Consider the following 15,984-nt stretch of genomic DNA (forward strand, 5'->3'; position numbering starts at 1 on the left):
TGAGCCTTGTTAGGCCTGACCGGTGGTCAGTTGAGTTAGCCTTATAAGGCCTGGGGCCTCACATGTTACTGTAGTGATAATGCAATATACATGCATTGCAGTAACAAGATGTATTACATTACACAGCATAATATTAAGGGGTGTGATGTATCACACCCTGCAGGCCCAGGGGAGGCTGCCAGCTGCCAGCTGGGTTTGAAACCAGCTGTCCCGGCATCCCCGGCTTGATGCTTGGGATCGGGGATGGATCTGTATCTCCGGGGCAAGGTCCATGGGGCTATGAAAATGTGAACCATAATCAATTACAGTCGACTCTGTCTTAACCCATAACAGGTCGTGGAACCCAAAAGTTATGGGTTTTGGCAGACTGGGTTACCAGAATGTGTGACACCGTGTGACTACCTAGTAAGTGTGACAGACAGCCTATTCGGTATATGCCGGACGTCGTTTATGACAACGTTTAGAGACGGAATCTTGAGTCTGGTATGGGTTATCTTCTGAAATACCACGAGAACCGAAAATTCAGGGTCCAGATAGTCCAGGTTCTCGTGGGAAGGAGACCTGCACCTTCCTAATATAGGTTGTTTTATGGGTTATGACCCTCTAAAAAGTTATGGGTTATGGGATATGGCAGACTTATGGGCTTTTACTATCTACCATGTCGGTGGAAGCCAAAAACCTATGGGTTATTACAGGTTATGGGTTATGACAGGTATGGGTTAAGACAGAGTCGACTGTACATCAACCTGTGGTAGCTGCATCCATATACTAGCTCAACAACTCTTTGGCTTTTTCCCTGGCCAATCTACCCTTCCCCCTTGCGAGTTCAACCTCTGCCCAGCATTTGGCAGACACATTGAACAGAGAGGAACTTGCATCATAGACCCTACTGAAAATAGCTATCTCATCTCCAATCACCTGGTCACAAACACCTGGGCTACCCAAAAGCTCCCTCACTCCATTGAAGAATGCATCGAGCACAGAGAGATTATGGGTAAGCAAGAGTGCATGAGCTGACATCTCATGGGTATGGAGGAGATGGTGGATGTATGCTCGGGAAAAGGGGGATGGGCTCTCTCCTACCTCACCTGAGTCTATGCTACTATGCAGAATGACCGTAGAGGGAGCAACAGGAGACCGGGCCGCAGAAGGGAAGGGGTGGTCCGTGAGTGGTCGAAAATCGTGTGCATACTGGAAGTTATACAGGTTGTACCCGATGGGAATGCCGGCTTGCCGTGCACCGTCGTTCTCGCCCGCCGCATCGTCGTCACCAGAAGCCGCGACGTGGTCCCGGTACTGCTGAGGGACAGGAAACTGAAAGTCGAGAGCAATGCCGATATCCGCGGCACGCTGAGCCCATGCAGCATCGAATAGATCCACGCCGGCCGACTGGATCAGCTGTAGTATCTCATGCGGGCCGGTGCAAGAGTTGACAAGGCGGGGCTTCTGCTCAGGGAGAGCGGACAAAGACGTTCGGACAAGGTCAGCCAAATCCCCGGTATACTGCGTCAAGTCCCAGGGATGCAGGACCTCCGGGACGAGGTGCGCCGGGATCTTGTCGTATAACCGACCAGTCAGCCTATCCCCGCTTAGCGTCGCCCGCAACGGTGCGAGGTCGAAGGAATACCCTGCCACGCCCTCGTCGAGCGTCTGGAGTGGCCGGACCATGTCGGCCTCCTTGTCGTATAGACGAGACGTCAGACCGTCCGCGAAGGCCGCTCTAGCGTCGTGCTCGACGCCGCCGGCCATCTGGACGAAGACATTGGTCGGGTGAGTGTATTCCGAGGTGTCAGAGCGGAGGAGGTCGGATAGCCAGGCTAGGGATCGCTCGACGCTTTTGACCGAACGCTTTTGGGAGAAGGGCGGTGGCGTGAACGGGGTGTCCGTGAGAGCGAACACGATATCGGGGTCGCAAGCTTGAGAGTATGAACGCCAGCTCGCCGGGCTGACCTGTCACTGAGTGTCAGAACATAAAGGTCTGCGTGAAATCTACGACGCGGGACACGATCCTTGCCTTACGGACGCCCCTGACGCAGTTTGCAGATATGTGATTGTCGCCACTGGGCGGCATTTCACGGACGTCCGCGGGATCTCGGAGGGACAGGGAGAGGATAAATCGCGAGGGTGAGTAGCCCAGAAAACGCTGCAGGGCTTTGGGACCGCCGAGGAGTGTCGGCACAGGGGGATTTTGATCTAAGCTGCACGACGAGAGTAATCAGGATCGAGAAACACAAAGGACGGGTTGCAACATACAAGCTTTCAAATGTTGCGTGAATCCATCTGACAGCCTCCGTCTGCTCGCATAGCCTTTGAGTGAGGTGCGACACGACGCCTCGAGACGTCGCGGTGACGAAGCCCGGAGTCTTCACTTCGAGGACCGTTCCGTCTGGACGCTTCAGCTGGAGTATACCTCTTCGGTAGCCATGCTGCTTTCCAGACTCGAGCGTGAAGGCGATGGTGGAATACATCCGAGCAGTCGGCGACACAGTAAGAGCAGCTCGAGATGCCCGAAGCATAAAATGAAGTCAAAGACCTTTACCGTGGGCCGTCGGCCTCCATCTCAAATCTAAGATCAAAGCCACAATAAGGCCACATCCAAGAATGCATTACTACATCGTCCAAAATGATATACATTATTGAGTCCTCTCGAGGATAGAGCTATCGGACTCTCAGACGCCCCTCACCCTAACGGCTAGGACGGGTATACGAGTAAATGGTCCCACGGGAGGAATCGACAATCGCAACGAAACAGAGATATATGCAAAGTGATGCTCTAATGCTAATATTGGTGGTCAATTATCTGATCTATCGGAATGATGCTACGAGTTGACTCACCGTTCCGTGTATCATACAACAATCGTACGTCGTGTTCCACACACAACGTAACCCCAAGACGGATGCTACCCACAGTGTCACTGCGACGCCGCCTGCGCGTCCTCCTGCTTCATCCGCTCCTTTTCCTCGGGATCGAGCCAACTCTCCTCAACAGTCTCCTTGACTCGACGGACGTACTCTTTCATGTTTTCTCGGTACAGCTGAGCCGCTTCGGCATTCGCGGGACTATTGGGATTGGGATCATGCAGAAGGGATTGGATGGAGGTGAGGATGGCGGCGACGTCGTACGTAGGAGACCAGCGGTTTTGGAGGATATCGAGACAGAGTTCACCGTTGGCGTAGACGTTTGGATGGAACATGCGGGACAGAAACTTGACAGTGGGAGGCTTGTTGGGATAGGACTCGTCAAAGGTCAAGAGCAGTCTAAAGGTGCCATCCTCGAAAGGAGTGTCGGCTGGACGCGATGAGCAAGATCCAACAACTCAAGTAAGCTGACATACCTGGACCGAATATGACGGCGTTCCAAAGCATAATGTTATCCGGACATGGGCTTCCTGAGACGCCACTTGGTGGGTCCGTCGAGAGACGTTTGAAGTCTCGGATGAGGCGGCGTCTGCAGTTCGTGGACTAGGGTCGTGTGAGACATACACGACGGTCTCCAGTTGCTCTAAAGACTTACCATGGTAATAGTAGAGAGCTACACTCGAGAGCTATGAAAAGACGACGACGGTGGCGGTAGAGAGCAAAACGACAGAACGCAAGTACAAGTCAGCGAGAAAGGAGGGTCGCCACAAACGGTCAGACGCCCAGAGGCTGTGTGGCACGTGACGACTTCCTTCTGAGGCGTCTCTTATAGTCGTACAAACTCTCGGTCTGCACCGCGGAACACGACAAAGCCAGACCGGAGAGTACCAGCGCATCATGCAGGACGGTAGAGCACCTCGGTTTGTCGTCGTATGACTCGTCCTTTGGCGCAGCACTTATTGTCTCGAAAACAGTGTCAAAAACAGGGCGCCGGCCGCCATCCAGGTTCGTCTGTGACACGGCTTTCACGCGTCTCCCCACTCATGAACTGCGATAGATTACCGCCGAGCAAATTCTCCGGGAGGTGAGCTAATGTGCCCTTACCCGCGCGTGTCCGTTTGACTCTGAACTCGAGTTGCAACCTTAGGCTCAAGAGCGGCAAGAGAGCCAGTTCCGCGCGCCGAAGCAGCGCATTGAAGACTTTGAGGAGCTTCATGAGTACAGGGGAAGGAAGCGGAAGGAGTTTGAGGAACGGATACGGCGGACGAGGGGCAACATGTGAGTCCCGCTCGAATCGGACGGTCTGCAGACTGACAATTCACTCCAGCAAAGAATGGCTACAGTATGCCAACTGGGAGGTACGTATATATGCTCCTCCCTGGCTTCTACCTCTGACCCCCTTCTTCCCTGAACAGGCCAGCCAAAACGAGTTCGCTCGGTCACGCTCAGTCTTCGAGCGTGCTTTGGACGTCGATCCGCGAAGCGTGCAGCTATGGCTCAGCTACACTGAGATGGAGCTTAAGGCGCGAAATGTCCAGCACGCTCGGAACCTGTTCGACCGAGCGGTCACCCTCCTCCCGCGCGTAGACCAGCTCTGGTACAAGTACGTCTACCTCGAAGAGCTGCTGCAGAACATCCCGGGTGCCCGCCAGGTGTTCGAGCGTTGGATGCAGTGGGAGCCCGACGACAAGGCGTGGCAGGCGTACATCAAGATGGAGGAGCGGTACAACGAGCTGGACAGGGCTAGCGCGATATACGAACGGTGGGTTGCTGTACGGCCGGAGCCAAGGGTCTGGGTCAAGTGGGGGAAATTCGAGGAAGAGAGGGGCAAGCTCGACAAGGCGAGGGAGGTCTTCCAAACCGCGCTGGAGTTCTTCGGGGACGACCCAGAGCAGGTCGAGAAGGCGCAAGCTGTGTTTGGCGCGTTTGCAAGGATGGAGACCAGGCTCAAGGAATATGAGCGTGCACGGGTCATATACAAGGTACGTGCGGGACTCGAACTTGCGAGGCATCATTACCAACCCCTGCGATAAGTTCGCCCTGGAACGGCTCCCCCGATCCAAGTCAACGAATCTTTATGCAGCATATACAAAGTTCGAGAAACAACACGGAAATCGGTCCACGCTGGAATCCACCGTCCTCGGGAAGCGGCGAATCCAGTATGAAGAAGAGCTCGCTCACGACGGCCGCAACTATGATGTATGGTTTGACTACGCCCGGCTCGAGGAGGGAGCGGTGAGAGACCTGAGAGATGAGGGTGCGACTGCCGATGAGGTGGAGCAGGCTATCGGCCGGGTCCGAGAAGTGTACGAGCGGGCCGTCGCACAGGTACCTCCAGGCGGTGAGAAGCGGCATTGGCGGCGCTACATATTCTTGTGGCTAGATTATGCCCTCTTTGAGGAGATCGAGACCAAGGTATGTCAGGTCTTACCGTGCAATATCCCCAGCATTTGATTCCTCTCCCGCCTAGGACTATGACCGCACACGACAAATATACCAAACGGCGCTGAACCTGGTACCACATAAGCAGTTCACTTTTGCAAAGCTGTGGCTTATGTTTGCTAAATTCGAATTGCGACGGTTGGACTTGGGCGCGGCCAGAAAAATCCTGGGTACTGCAATCGGTATGTGCCCGAAAGAGGCGCTGTTCAAGGGTTATATCCAGATGGAACTGGATGTGAGTGTCACTCTACGACCTGTATTGTCACTCATTGACTGGCAACGTGTAGCTTCGGGAATTCGATCGTGTGCGCACGCTTTACGAGAAATACCTTGAGGTAACAGTCTCTTCAGTTGCACCTCAGTTTCTGTCTGATAGTGTCTGTTACAGTTCGACCCCACAAACTCTGCAGCCTGGATCAAGTACGCAGAGCTGGAGACGCAACTCGAGGACTTCTCGCGCACACGTGCAATCTTCGAGCTTGGCGTCTCTCAGTCTCCACTCTCCATGCCGGAACTCCTCTGGAAAGCCTACATCGACTTTGAAATCGAGGAAGGCGAGCGCGATCGCGCGCGTGCCCTCTTCGAGCGCCTGGTCTCTCTCAGCGGGCACATCAAAGTGTGGCTGTCGTACGCCAAGTTCGAGGCCGAGCCTATGCCCATACCGCGAGCGCAGCGGGACGAAGAAGAGGACGAAGACGAGGATGCGGAGGTGCCGATGGTGCCTGGAGACCCTGCCCTCGCAAGAGCTGTCTACGAGAGAGGGTACCGCGACCTGAAGAGCAAGGGCCTCAAGGATGAGGTGCGTTTGTCGTGGCGAACCTCTGCTCCGTGGCTAACGTCGTTGCAGCGATTCGCCCTTCTCAAGCATTGGAAGGAGTTTGAGGAGAACTACGGTTCGGCGAGCGATGTCTCGAAGGTCCAGGCTATGATGCCGATTGCCACGAAGAAAAGGCGAATGGACAACGAGACTGGGCAGATGGAAGAAGGTAATCCCATATTTGCTTATTCGTGTAGCTCGACGCTGACGATGGCGCTAGTATGGGAAATGGTCTTCCCGGACGACGAACGCGAGGCAAACCCGACTTCGTTCAAGTTCCTGCAAAGAGCGCATGCTTGGAAGAGCGCCCAAGCCAAGGGAGGTGCTACCGCTGCTACAGGGGCAGCAGCGGCCGCCGCGCCTGCGCCGGCTGCGTCAGATGGCGGTACACGCGCTGCGAATGACGAGAGTAGTGACGAGTCCAGCTCCGGTGGAGAGGATTAACCGCCTTGTATATGCTGTCGTGTCTCCAGCCAAATTCATTTCGATGTTTGTACTGCTAGCAAAGCCATATCATCTGTGCTTTCTATCCCATTCACACTTCGGGAATACACTGAATATCGCTATATGTTACATTTGCAACTAGATAATGCCCGGCAGCACCACTCCCAAGGAGCCTCCTAGCACGTCAATATCCCGTTCTTGATGGTAACGCAGTCCCCTGCCGACAGGATACCGTTGAGCACTAAAAGATCGAACACCAGCCTACTACGCTTACCGAGGTCTACGATCGAGGCAGGTTCACCACCGTGCCCATCGCCGCAGTAGCATTCCATAAATTCGATTCCGGCAGCAATCTCACACCCGCTGCAAGTTGAGCTGAAGTAGCCGCTGCAGGGAGAGGTGAGTCAACCAGACGGCTATCGTAAGTCGAATGCACTCACTTGTGAGCACAAGTAAGTTGGCCGCCATCGTTGGCGACACATTTGTCCAGATTGATGGCGGAGTCGACCGCATCCCCAGCGCTGTTGTAGCAGGTGGTGAAATATGAATAGTCGGAGACATATCCGCTGGTGCAGTCTGTCAAACTGGCACTGGTGAGCTGTAGTTGCAGGAGGAAGGCCACGGTGGAGGCTGCAAGGGTTGATGAGAACTTCATTGTGGGATTTATGTGCTGCTCTTGTTTCGTGGGGGGTGGGGGTTGAGTTATATGCAAATGACTGCCCCCTTTTTATAGCATGGAGAATAGGAATGCAAGAGACGGGTTACAGCTTCCGCGTATGAGACGCACCTGAATGCCCAGTACATCATCAGACGATTCCCCTGGTCCTACGGACAGAAGCCGCGAACCCGTGGTTCATGTGTTGCGAATGAATGAATGAATGAGCCGCTCGTCTGAAGGTCCTTTGAGTGTCGGTCTGTTCCAAGGACCGGGGATGCGGGATCAATTCTGGTTTACAGTATACGTACATTTCGGAACCTCCAGCCCGTCCCCGCGCCGCTACAGCGCCTCATCGATTCGCGGTACCGTATTCAGATATGGACGCACGCCGGGGTGAGGGACATGAGGTTAATCGTGCAGTGCCACCCCGTCCATGATGTATGATCGAAACACGGTCACACACGGTCTTTTCCCCATACAAACTTTCCCCGGAGTTTCTGGCATTGCGAATTGTCCTGCTCGCCCCTGAACGAACATAGATCCTGGATGTCCATCAACGACCAACGCGCAAGGTACCGTGTACACCGGACTCACGTCCGTCTAGCGCGGGGACGATGAGTGGTCTCGGGCCTCCCTTACCTTGATGGCATTGGCATATGCCCGAGCTCGAGTACATTCTCGGGCGCTTGACGAATCGTCCATGAGGAACTGAACAGGATAACATTCATGGATGCTGGCACTTCGGAAGCATGTCTCATAACCGGCACGCTCTACAAGGGGGGGGGCTCACCGCCCTCACGAGTGTCTTCCGCCGGCCGAATGCATGCCGAGCGCTACAATGTCATCCTGAGTCCTGCCAGCGCTAAAAACAGAGCCGTGACTCCTGAGGTCCGCGCGTGCAAAATCAAGCATAGGATGGAGTGCATACACTGCGCTTTCTAATCCCAGTCTGTTGGCTGCAAGTATGAAGTTCAGCGCAAAGCTCGAGCCAATCAAGTATGGCGACACAAGTGTGGCTATCCTACCCTTTCCGAGCTTTCCCGACTGATGACCACGTGCTTCCTCATTGCTCTCACCGCCACACGTCCGGGTGCTGGTCCGACATCAACGAGCGTACCCTTCCATGTGAACTTGCCAATACGAAATGATGCCCCAGAACGTATGAAACTAGCATACTGCACCAACGTGAAAGTCCTGCCCATTAATCACTCAACAGATAGGAGCTGTCAGAACCAATATTCGATAGCTAGTTAGGAGTCCTTACCCACAAAATTGGGTGCGTGCCGAATCTTGTACCCCACGGAAATTGTTGAGCCGAGAATGCATGAGACCTTCTGATTGGAGTCTTCAATACACTTAAACATCCAATTTAATATTGGTGACTACAAAAGACTATAAAATCCGATTTGTAGTGTCTGTTCATGATAATAGCTTATTTTCATCTTGAGTGTTTCATGTATCTCCGTGGTTTCTTCTATAAAGCGGTTTTTTTGGGTTGTCTGTCTATGCGAATATTTTGAGCATTTTATCGTTGCTACATCCTTTACTGCATGCCCATTGTCGTGTGTGGCATTCTGTTACCATGGGAATTCACTTCTGTGGCGGTTTGTAGTGGGTGGCTGAGGTGAGTCGCCGCGCCTTCTCATTGGCTACCAAGAGGGGGGAAGAAATAATACTTTCCAACACAGACTACCTGTATTTTCCAGGACCCTGGAAAGTAGATGGGTACCTACCTACCTGCCCGTATGGGGTACTGGCTGCACGGCTGAAGTGGGTGGGTGGTGTCAGCATTCTCAGGCCTCATGTGGTTCATTTGCCACCCTCAGGTCATGTGCTCTATGCCTGACATTGCAGATATCTTTGATGCCTTCCTCTCAACCATTGCACCCCCTCGTCGCTGGAACCTTCATGCTGTACAATCCAGATTCTTGTTATGCACCCTCTCGTGCAAATGGTATGTGGTAGCACATTCTACAAATCATATTTTGGCCAAACATGTCTTTTAGTGCATTTTAGGACCCCGGGCACCAGGAGGGTACCTTGTCTGTTGGGTAGTCCATGCCCCCGACACCTCTTGTTGGCTACCATCTACTATGACATAGCTTGACTGCAGAACTGCAGTCTCCGCAGTTGAGCTATGTCATAGTTGGGAAATGCCTGCAGTAAATGGTTGGTAGATGGTAAATGGTGTGCACACTAGCATATTAAGGTGTTTTCACTGTCGAAAGTCTGCATTTGCAGACTCATATTGAGAGTACAATCATAGTAGCTATAGAAGCCAAAACACTAAGTCTATAATGGATTATATGACTTGAAATGCACAGGACTCTAACCTGCCATGCATAGCATTGGCCCTCTTCTGCCACGTATGCTTGCTCAAATGTAATGCTGGGACACCTCATTTTTGCGACACTTCCTTGCAGGCTAGTACTCTGCTCTGATTATCAATGCAGGATCCTATCGAGGAAGTCACTTGGCTCCGAGACACTGTGCACAATGATATGCACTGACACACAACAGACCCAAAGACCAGAACAAAACCAACACACCACACCCAGCAGTATGGGTGCCGAAGGTCTAAAAGGAACCGAAGGGTAAGATACAGTTCGACACTGTAGATAGTCCTGGTTATTGAAGCCACTAGAGTCTGACATGGAACTGGGAATGGTCAAAACCAATCGAGGAGTCGGTCGAGGTGATTGATGGTGACCTGACTGCTGATTCCCCTATAGTTAAACAGTTAATAGGCTTCCATAAAAGTAAACAATGAACAAGGAACAAAAATCCCACACACTGTGGTCAAGGATGCAAGAGGCTGAGAGAAACAACAATGTAAGGTGAAAGAATTTGATCGCTGGTATGCTAAGGTCAATGGGTTCAACCTTTGAAGGATGCTGAGATATTAAGTCTGGACGCTGAGATGGGTGAAGATATTTTTTCTTGGTTTTACAGAACATTGCAATACACTATATATATGATCACTAGCCACAACCCAATCTCAATTCCACTGTACAAGTCCCTCCACCACTGCTGTCCATCCTCTTGTTGTTATGATTTTCCCATGCTTATCTCATTCTATTTCCATTCCGTGCATTGCTATTGGACAGTACCTTTCTCTTCTCACACGTTATCTCCCTTGACTCACCTTCTACCAATGGGCGCCCTTGTATTTCTCATTTCTCTGAGTTATGTTCTCACAGGATAGCTTATGCGTCCTTTCTTATTGTTCTCTTCTTTGGGTATTAACCCCTATACCAGTTACTATATATACTGTAGGAAAACCCATGTATTCCTTAGTTCAACCTCCTGTTGAATACAGCGATTACCTGGACTCTTGACTTGACCGTTGGCATTGGCCCGGCCAGACCTACCTTTCAGTACGCTTACTGAGGTAGTGACGACATAACTGTTGGCATGTGGCCCAGTTATCTCAAGATGACTAGTTAGGACATCGCTTCCTAACACTTGTGCCCATTCACTGCTAAACATGTCTCCTCGTGGTCGTTTATAATCCTACGCTCATACCACCATCATCCTGCCTCAACTCATGCACTCATTCGCAAAGGCACATACCTGACCGACCCGATCAACTGCTGAGCCACAATGCTGTATCCAATGCATCTTGATCACATGTGTGCCAAGCCTGTCCCTTCCGGCCGCTATATGTCATATGATTGGGTGATCCCGTCCATGAGGCTTTCCACAGTCAAATCTTAGCTGCGCATGTCAGAGTTGTGTGCCATTTGCCAGGTAAGCGGGAGTCAGTGGGACAGTAATACCAAACCATCGGGCCCATGCTGCAGCAATCAACTCGGTTGAAGCGGTGAAGACAGAGTTGGCAATCAACACCTGACCCAACCGAAGACTATTGAAGTCCTCGCCAGATGTCATAGTAGTGTTTAATGGTGTCGTTTCCCTCCAGTGTGTGAGTCAATCAGCCAGAGACAATAGAGACATAGAGACCGCTGCCAGTAGGCTCTCTGAGAAGTTGTACCTGAGGCTGAAACCATGTTTCGGAGGTCAGACACCATTGGGGTGTATCAAGGAACTTAGCATGCTCACCTAGGTCAATGATGGAGGTAGGCTCCTCACCATGTTTATCGCCTCCATATCCTCGATGCCAGCGGCAATCTCACATTTGCTGCATGAAGCACTGTAACCACACAGATACATCAGTGATAGCTGGCAACACAGTCATTCAGATTAATGCAGGTGTTAATGAGCTGACCAGTGGCATTGGTACAGGTGGCATGGAGGGTCTCTGCAGAGATGTATGCCATGGTACAGCTGTTGCCATAGTTGGCATAATGACCTGTGACTGCAGGAGGATGCCTGCAACAGAGGGTTAATAAGATCTGTATTGCAAGAATGTGTCACTTCAGTTGCGCAGTGGGGCACAGACAAAGATGGTACCACTTTATACAACAGTAAGTGGGAATGGGGATGGGATGGGCAGCAGGAGCTCGTGCATCTGGTAGGCACCTAGACCCATTTCAGATACATTGCTGAGCTATACAGCCAGAGGCTTGAAACAATTTTCCATGTTTTAGAGCATATTTGTTGTGGTAATTACCACAAGTGTGGGGCCAATGGGGTCGCTTAAATCCATCAAAATTCCCTTACTTGGGGAGCTCCACCTGTAGTAATTGCCACACTGAATATGCTCTATTGACTAGAACTGATGACACATGAGCATTTAGAGGCCTTCATATTTTAGTCTGCCCAAATCAGAGGACTGAAGGGTTGAGACCATTGCGGTGTTACAGTACTCAGATATTTCAGTCCTTCTGCAAGCTGCTGTGCTCCTCCTGTTGAAATATTCCTAGCAAATGGAAGACGAGCTTGTTTGCCCTGAGCAGTTGGTTGCCCAAAGGGGAATCACATACGGTACATTGAGTAGGTACAACAAATATATAAGATTTTCTTATCATCTTATCAGTCAGGCCCGCCTGCAGCAGTCCACCCTGACCATGCGCAACAAATCCAAAATCCAACACCTCCAAACTTGGGACTCTTGCAGGAGAGGATATTTAAGTTGGTCAGCAGTACAAACTGGTCTTCTCCATGTGCATGCCCATAAGAGTATCCATTCCAATGACTCCGGTCAGATATGAGGGTACATCTGGGTAATAAACATGAGTACCAAGGATCAACCTTACCACATCAGGAAGAAGTGTCTGGGCTGTAGCCCGAGTTTCAGATCTATAGTGGTCCATAGACTCCCGGAGCATCTATAGTTCCTGGAGGGCTACCAAGTGCTATGTTGCACAGACCTACCACCACGGTAGTCTCTGGAGCCACTGTAGCTGAGGCAGGGGTCTATATATGGCTACAGAGTGCTACTGGGCTACTGGGGCTACGGCAAGCAATGGACAAGTGATATCACATGAAACAGGTATCAAAATATTAATTATAATCAATTCCTTTTGTATGATGTAGAAGACCCTATGTCTGCGTGAGCTCCGAGTGCCCTCAGTAAACATGCATCTCTGAGTCACTAGTGACTCTGAGCTTCAGCTTGGTTGGAACCTCAGACGTGGCAATCACGTGACAATGTTGATTCATGAATTCAGACTCCGACAGTGTCAGCATTCGAACGTTCAACACTCTCCCCTCTAATCCCTCTGAGCTGCGTTCTCACACCTTCTTTCCTCTGCACTTGCGCTACGACAAAAGTGCCCGGCCTGTCTGTGGGGACCCCCGGTACATGTGGGGCAAGGACCTCTGGGCGGGACTGGATGTGGAGGTGCGCGCGAAGCTGGTGTGGTACCTCCTGCAGAGCTGTGTGCTGGCATCAAGTGTGTTGGCGACACAGTTCACGCATGTGGTGCACGGGACATGTCCTGGGCGGCCGTGGCCCGAGGGTATGGATGATGTGGTGCTGCTGGATGAGGGGTCAGGCAGGTACTGTATGTGGCGGGCTCGGGATGGATATGGTGGGTTCTATTTTCTCTTTACCAGTTCCCATCAACATACTGGGCATTCATTGAATAGTTCAATCTGTTGCCTAGTATGATCCATGGTCATTGTGCAAACCTGTATCAATAATGCTCATGGCATGTAGTGTCAAGGCATTGCTCCGGTAAAGATGTACTTTCTGTCTGTTAGATGACTTTGCTGACCTTGCCTTCACTGCCAGGATGGTGTCTCCTGATCATCAAGGGGTTGCAGTCTATCACCTCTGGTGTCCAGTCTCTGGACTGGGTGTGATATATTTCCTGCTCCATACTGGATGTCTGGAGCATGGAAGAGATACAGGATATATACTAGTACTAGTGCATGTAATACAATCATGATTAAAGTATTCATTTGCCAGTATCTCATCTGAAGGCACAAAATGGGGAGCCCAGAGGATTCTCATTGGTTGGTGCTACAGAGCTATAGAGTGCTATATACAACTATTGTGGCTACTGTGCTACCATGCTACTGTGCTACATACTGCTATATGCTGCTATGAAGTTCTAGCACTAGACTATATATGACTATATATACAGGGGGTAGCTACTGGGATATACGGCTCACAAGACCTACATAGAGCTATAAAGCTAAGTGCTTTTCTCCTGATGGAGGGAATACTCTCGGTAAGTAGTTTGCTCCCGGGCCCGAGCACATAGAACTTGAATATCATCACGGCTGCTATTAGAGGATGTCAAGATCCCCTCCAGGTGATTCTGAATCAGTCTGCTGCAGTTGCGCAAGTGTACTGTATGATTTCAATCTATTCGGCAGTCACACGTCACAGGGGTACCTGCCGAACATGAAATCTGGCGTTTGTCACCGGTCACAGGGCCTCTGGGATGGTAGAACTTACCATATATGGTATCAAAAGCTAGCCTGCGATGCCACTTCGCACCATATATAGTAAGCTGCAGGCTCCTAGAACCATCCGTCTCCGCATCCTTGATCCTCTCTGCTAGGGCATTAGTGAAGATATTATGTAATAGGGCTTATATAATGCAACTTATTTACAGATGTGTTTCCTAATTAAGATGACTAGTGAGGATGAGGACGCTCTGAGACGGCTGGCCCAACTCGTCGTCCGAGATTTTACCGGAATTATGTAAGGCAGCTAAGCGACTAACGACGCGTCGGTTTATTGACGTTCGCCGACTGCCCGATTTGGACTTTCGAGGTGGCTTTGTCGTAGCACCTCAGCCGCCATTCGAGCATGTCCTCTGCGTCGATAGCGGGACGTATAATGCAATTAACTAGAAGTACTCCTTGGATAGTATGCATGAGAAGTCTATGGGTTGTGACAATGTATTTTTGATGCATAAATCACTTTGCAAACATTGAAAGGTGCAAGTACTAGGCTCCTCAATGAAACATGGCCCAAGACCTTAGGGCACGGGGTATATAAATTTTCCTATAATACGGATATGGCAGCTTGCCTCACTCCTGCGGTAAATAGCTGTTCACTGTTTTCTTGGTTGAAGTGGGGAAATTCCCGCGCACACTCGCCCGAAGTGCATGCAATCAACGGGTCAGAGATGCACTATTCCAATATTGACAGATGCAAACTCTATGTCTCCAACATCACGCAGATGAGCAGAGGACATGCTCGAACGGCGGCTGAGGTGCTACGACAAAGCCACCTCGAAAGTCCAAATCGGGCAGTCGGCGAACGTCAATAAACCGACGCGTCGTTAGTCGCTTAGCTGCCTTACACTGGGTACATCACCCATATTGAGCCTGCAGAAAACTGTGAAATTAACAGGTCAAAGGTCAAACTTTTTTCATGATTGTCCATTGCACAATTGGTGAACCGAACTAGAATAATACTACTTTTGAATGTGCAAAAATCTGATTGTGGCACAGGATATGTTCTTTGTTCAGCACTATTCATTGAGCTTTCATATGTTTTTCAAGGCAACACTATGAACAAAATTTGACCTTTGTCCGGTTTCTTTCACACTTTCTCAGTGGCTCAATATGGGAATTGCACCCAGTGTTACATAATTCCGGTAAAACCTTGGATGATGAGTTGGGCCAGCCGTCTCAGAGCGTCCTCATCCTCACTAGTCGTCTTAATTAGGAAACACATCTATGTTGCATTATATAAGCCCTATTACATAATATCTTCACTATGCCCTAGCAGAGAGGATCGAGGACGCGGAGACGGATGGTTCTAGGAGCCTGAGTAAGCTGCCGAAATGATGAATCGGTCAGAGAAGTCACACGTCACACCGCCTGCCGAATAGATCGAAATGGTGTAGTGTGGCGGGGTTTGGGTGTGATTACACCCACGTCTTCGGGCTGAAAACCGGTCAGACTTAGACGCGAGAGGAGAATTCTGGCGTATATTCGACGAAGTACAGCTAAATAAATACAGTAACTGAGACAATATGACGTAGACCTAAAGCGGAAGTAATCGACATAATGAAATCATATGTTTCGGAAAATGTCTGTGGAATAACTAAGGAAGAGTGTTCAGGAAATAACATACGGCTAAACATACGAAATAGGAAATAGGCAAATGCGTGCAAACCGATGTATCCACATCATCCCCTCGTTAAGTCCTTTTGCTCCTGCAAAAGTTACAAGCAATGAGAACGTACAAAGTGTCCATAAGGAATGCAAAGAGTCCGTAAAGCTCGTAAGTCCAGTCAGATAATAAGCGTCCGATAACGCATCAAACGCGTCGGTTGCGGAAGCGCGCCTCATTACGCGCCTTCGCGTCCCGTCGCTGGAGGTCAGCGGACGAATACCAGAGGTCGGGCTCGGGAGCGGAGGAGTGTAGCGTCGGAGGCGCTCACCGTTGTAG

The 15,984-nt window shown here is 50.7% G+C and overlaps 4 protein-coding genes across 4 annotated transcripts; 1 reads left to right on the top strand and 3 right to left on the bottom strand.

Annotated features, from left to right (window-relative positions):
• Positions 1-768: 768 nt before the first annotated feature.
• On the bottom strand, positions 769-2,468 carry GLOTRDRAFT_82433 (tRNA-guanine transglycosylase; the record flags this gene model as incomplete). The annotated part of the gene is made up of 2 exons (XM_007873036.1): positions 769-1,945; positions 2,233-2,468. 2 exons carry the CDS (start codon positions 2,466-2,468, stop codon positions 769-771), a joined length of 1,413 nt encoding a protein of 470 aa, XP_007871227.1.
• A 119-nt stretch (positions 2,469-2,587) lies between these two features.
• On the bottom strand, positions 2,588-3,615 carry GLOTRDRAFT_82434 (ubiquitin-conjugating enzyme). Its single transcript, XM_007873037.1, has 4 exons — positions 3,515-3,615; positions 3,336-3,462; positions 2,836-3,289; positions 2,588-2,779 (listed from the first exon to the last, which is right to left on the bottom strand). Exons 1-3 carry the CDS (start codon positions 3,515-3,517, stop codon positions 2,913-2,915), a joined length of 507 nt encoding a protein of 168 aa, XP_007871228.1. The 5' UTR covers positions 3,518-3,615; the 3' UTR covers positions 2,588-2,779; positions 2,836-2,912.
• Positions 3,616-3,756: 141 nt separating this feature from the next.
• Positions 3,757-6,532, top strand: GLOTRDRAFT_12627 (uncharacterized protein; the record flags this gene model as incomplete). Its single annotated transcript, XM_007873020.1, has 12 exons — positions 3,757-3,779; positions 3,834-3,864; positions 3,917-3,943; positions 4,007-4,137; positions 4,187-4,217; positions 4,275-4,841; positions 4,894-5,274; positions 5,330-5,536; positions 5,589-5,636; positions 5,690-6,100; positions 6,149-6,287; positions 6,339-6,532. Coding segments are annotated over 12 exons (2,190 nt in total), but the record flags the coding sequence as incomplete, so codon positions are not given.
• A 206-nt stretch (positions 6,533-6,738) lies between these two features.
• On the bottom strand, positions 6,739-7,217 carry GLOTRDRAFT_134059 (uncharacterized protein; the record flags this gene model as incomplete). The annotated part of the gene is made up of 3 exons (XM_007873038.1): positions 6,739-6,779; positions 6,837-6,949; positions 7,003-7,217. The coding sequence occupies 3 exons, from the start codon at positions 7,215-7,217 to the stop codon at positions 6,739-6,741; spliced, it is 369 nt and encodes a 122-aa protein (XP_007871229.1).
• Positions 7,218-15,984: the final 8,767 nt, after the last annotated feature.

The sequence above is a fragment of the Gloeophyllum trabeum genome, assembly GCF_000344685.1.
Source record: "Gloeophyllum trabeum ATCC 11539 unplaced genomic scaffold GLOTRscaffold_00023, whole genome shotgun sequence".
In the NCBI taxonomy this organism is placed as follows: domain Eukaryota; kingdom Fungi; phylum Basidiomycota; class Agaricomycetes; order Gloeophyllales; family Gloeophyllaceae; genus Gloeophyllum; species Gloeophyllum trabeum.

Coding starts and splice junctions, on each gene's coding strand:
- GLOTRDRAFT_82434 (XM_007873037.1), bottom strand. Junction 3,290..3,335: donor CGCCGTCATATTCGGTCCAG/GTATGTCAGCTT, acceptor CATCGCGTCCAG/CCGACACTCCTTTCGAGGAT.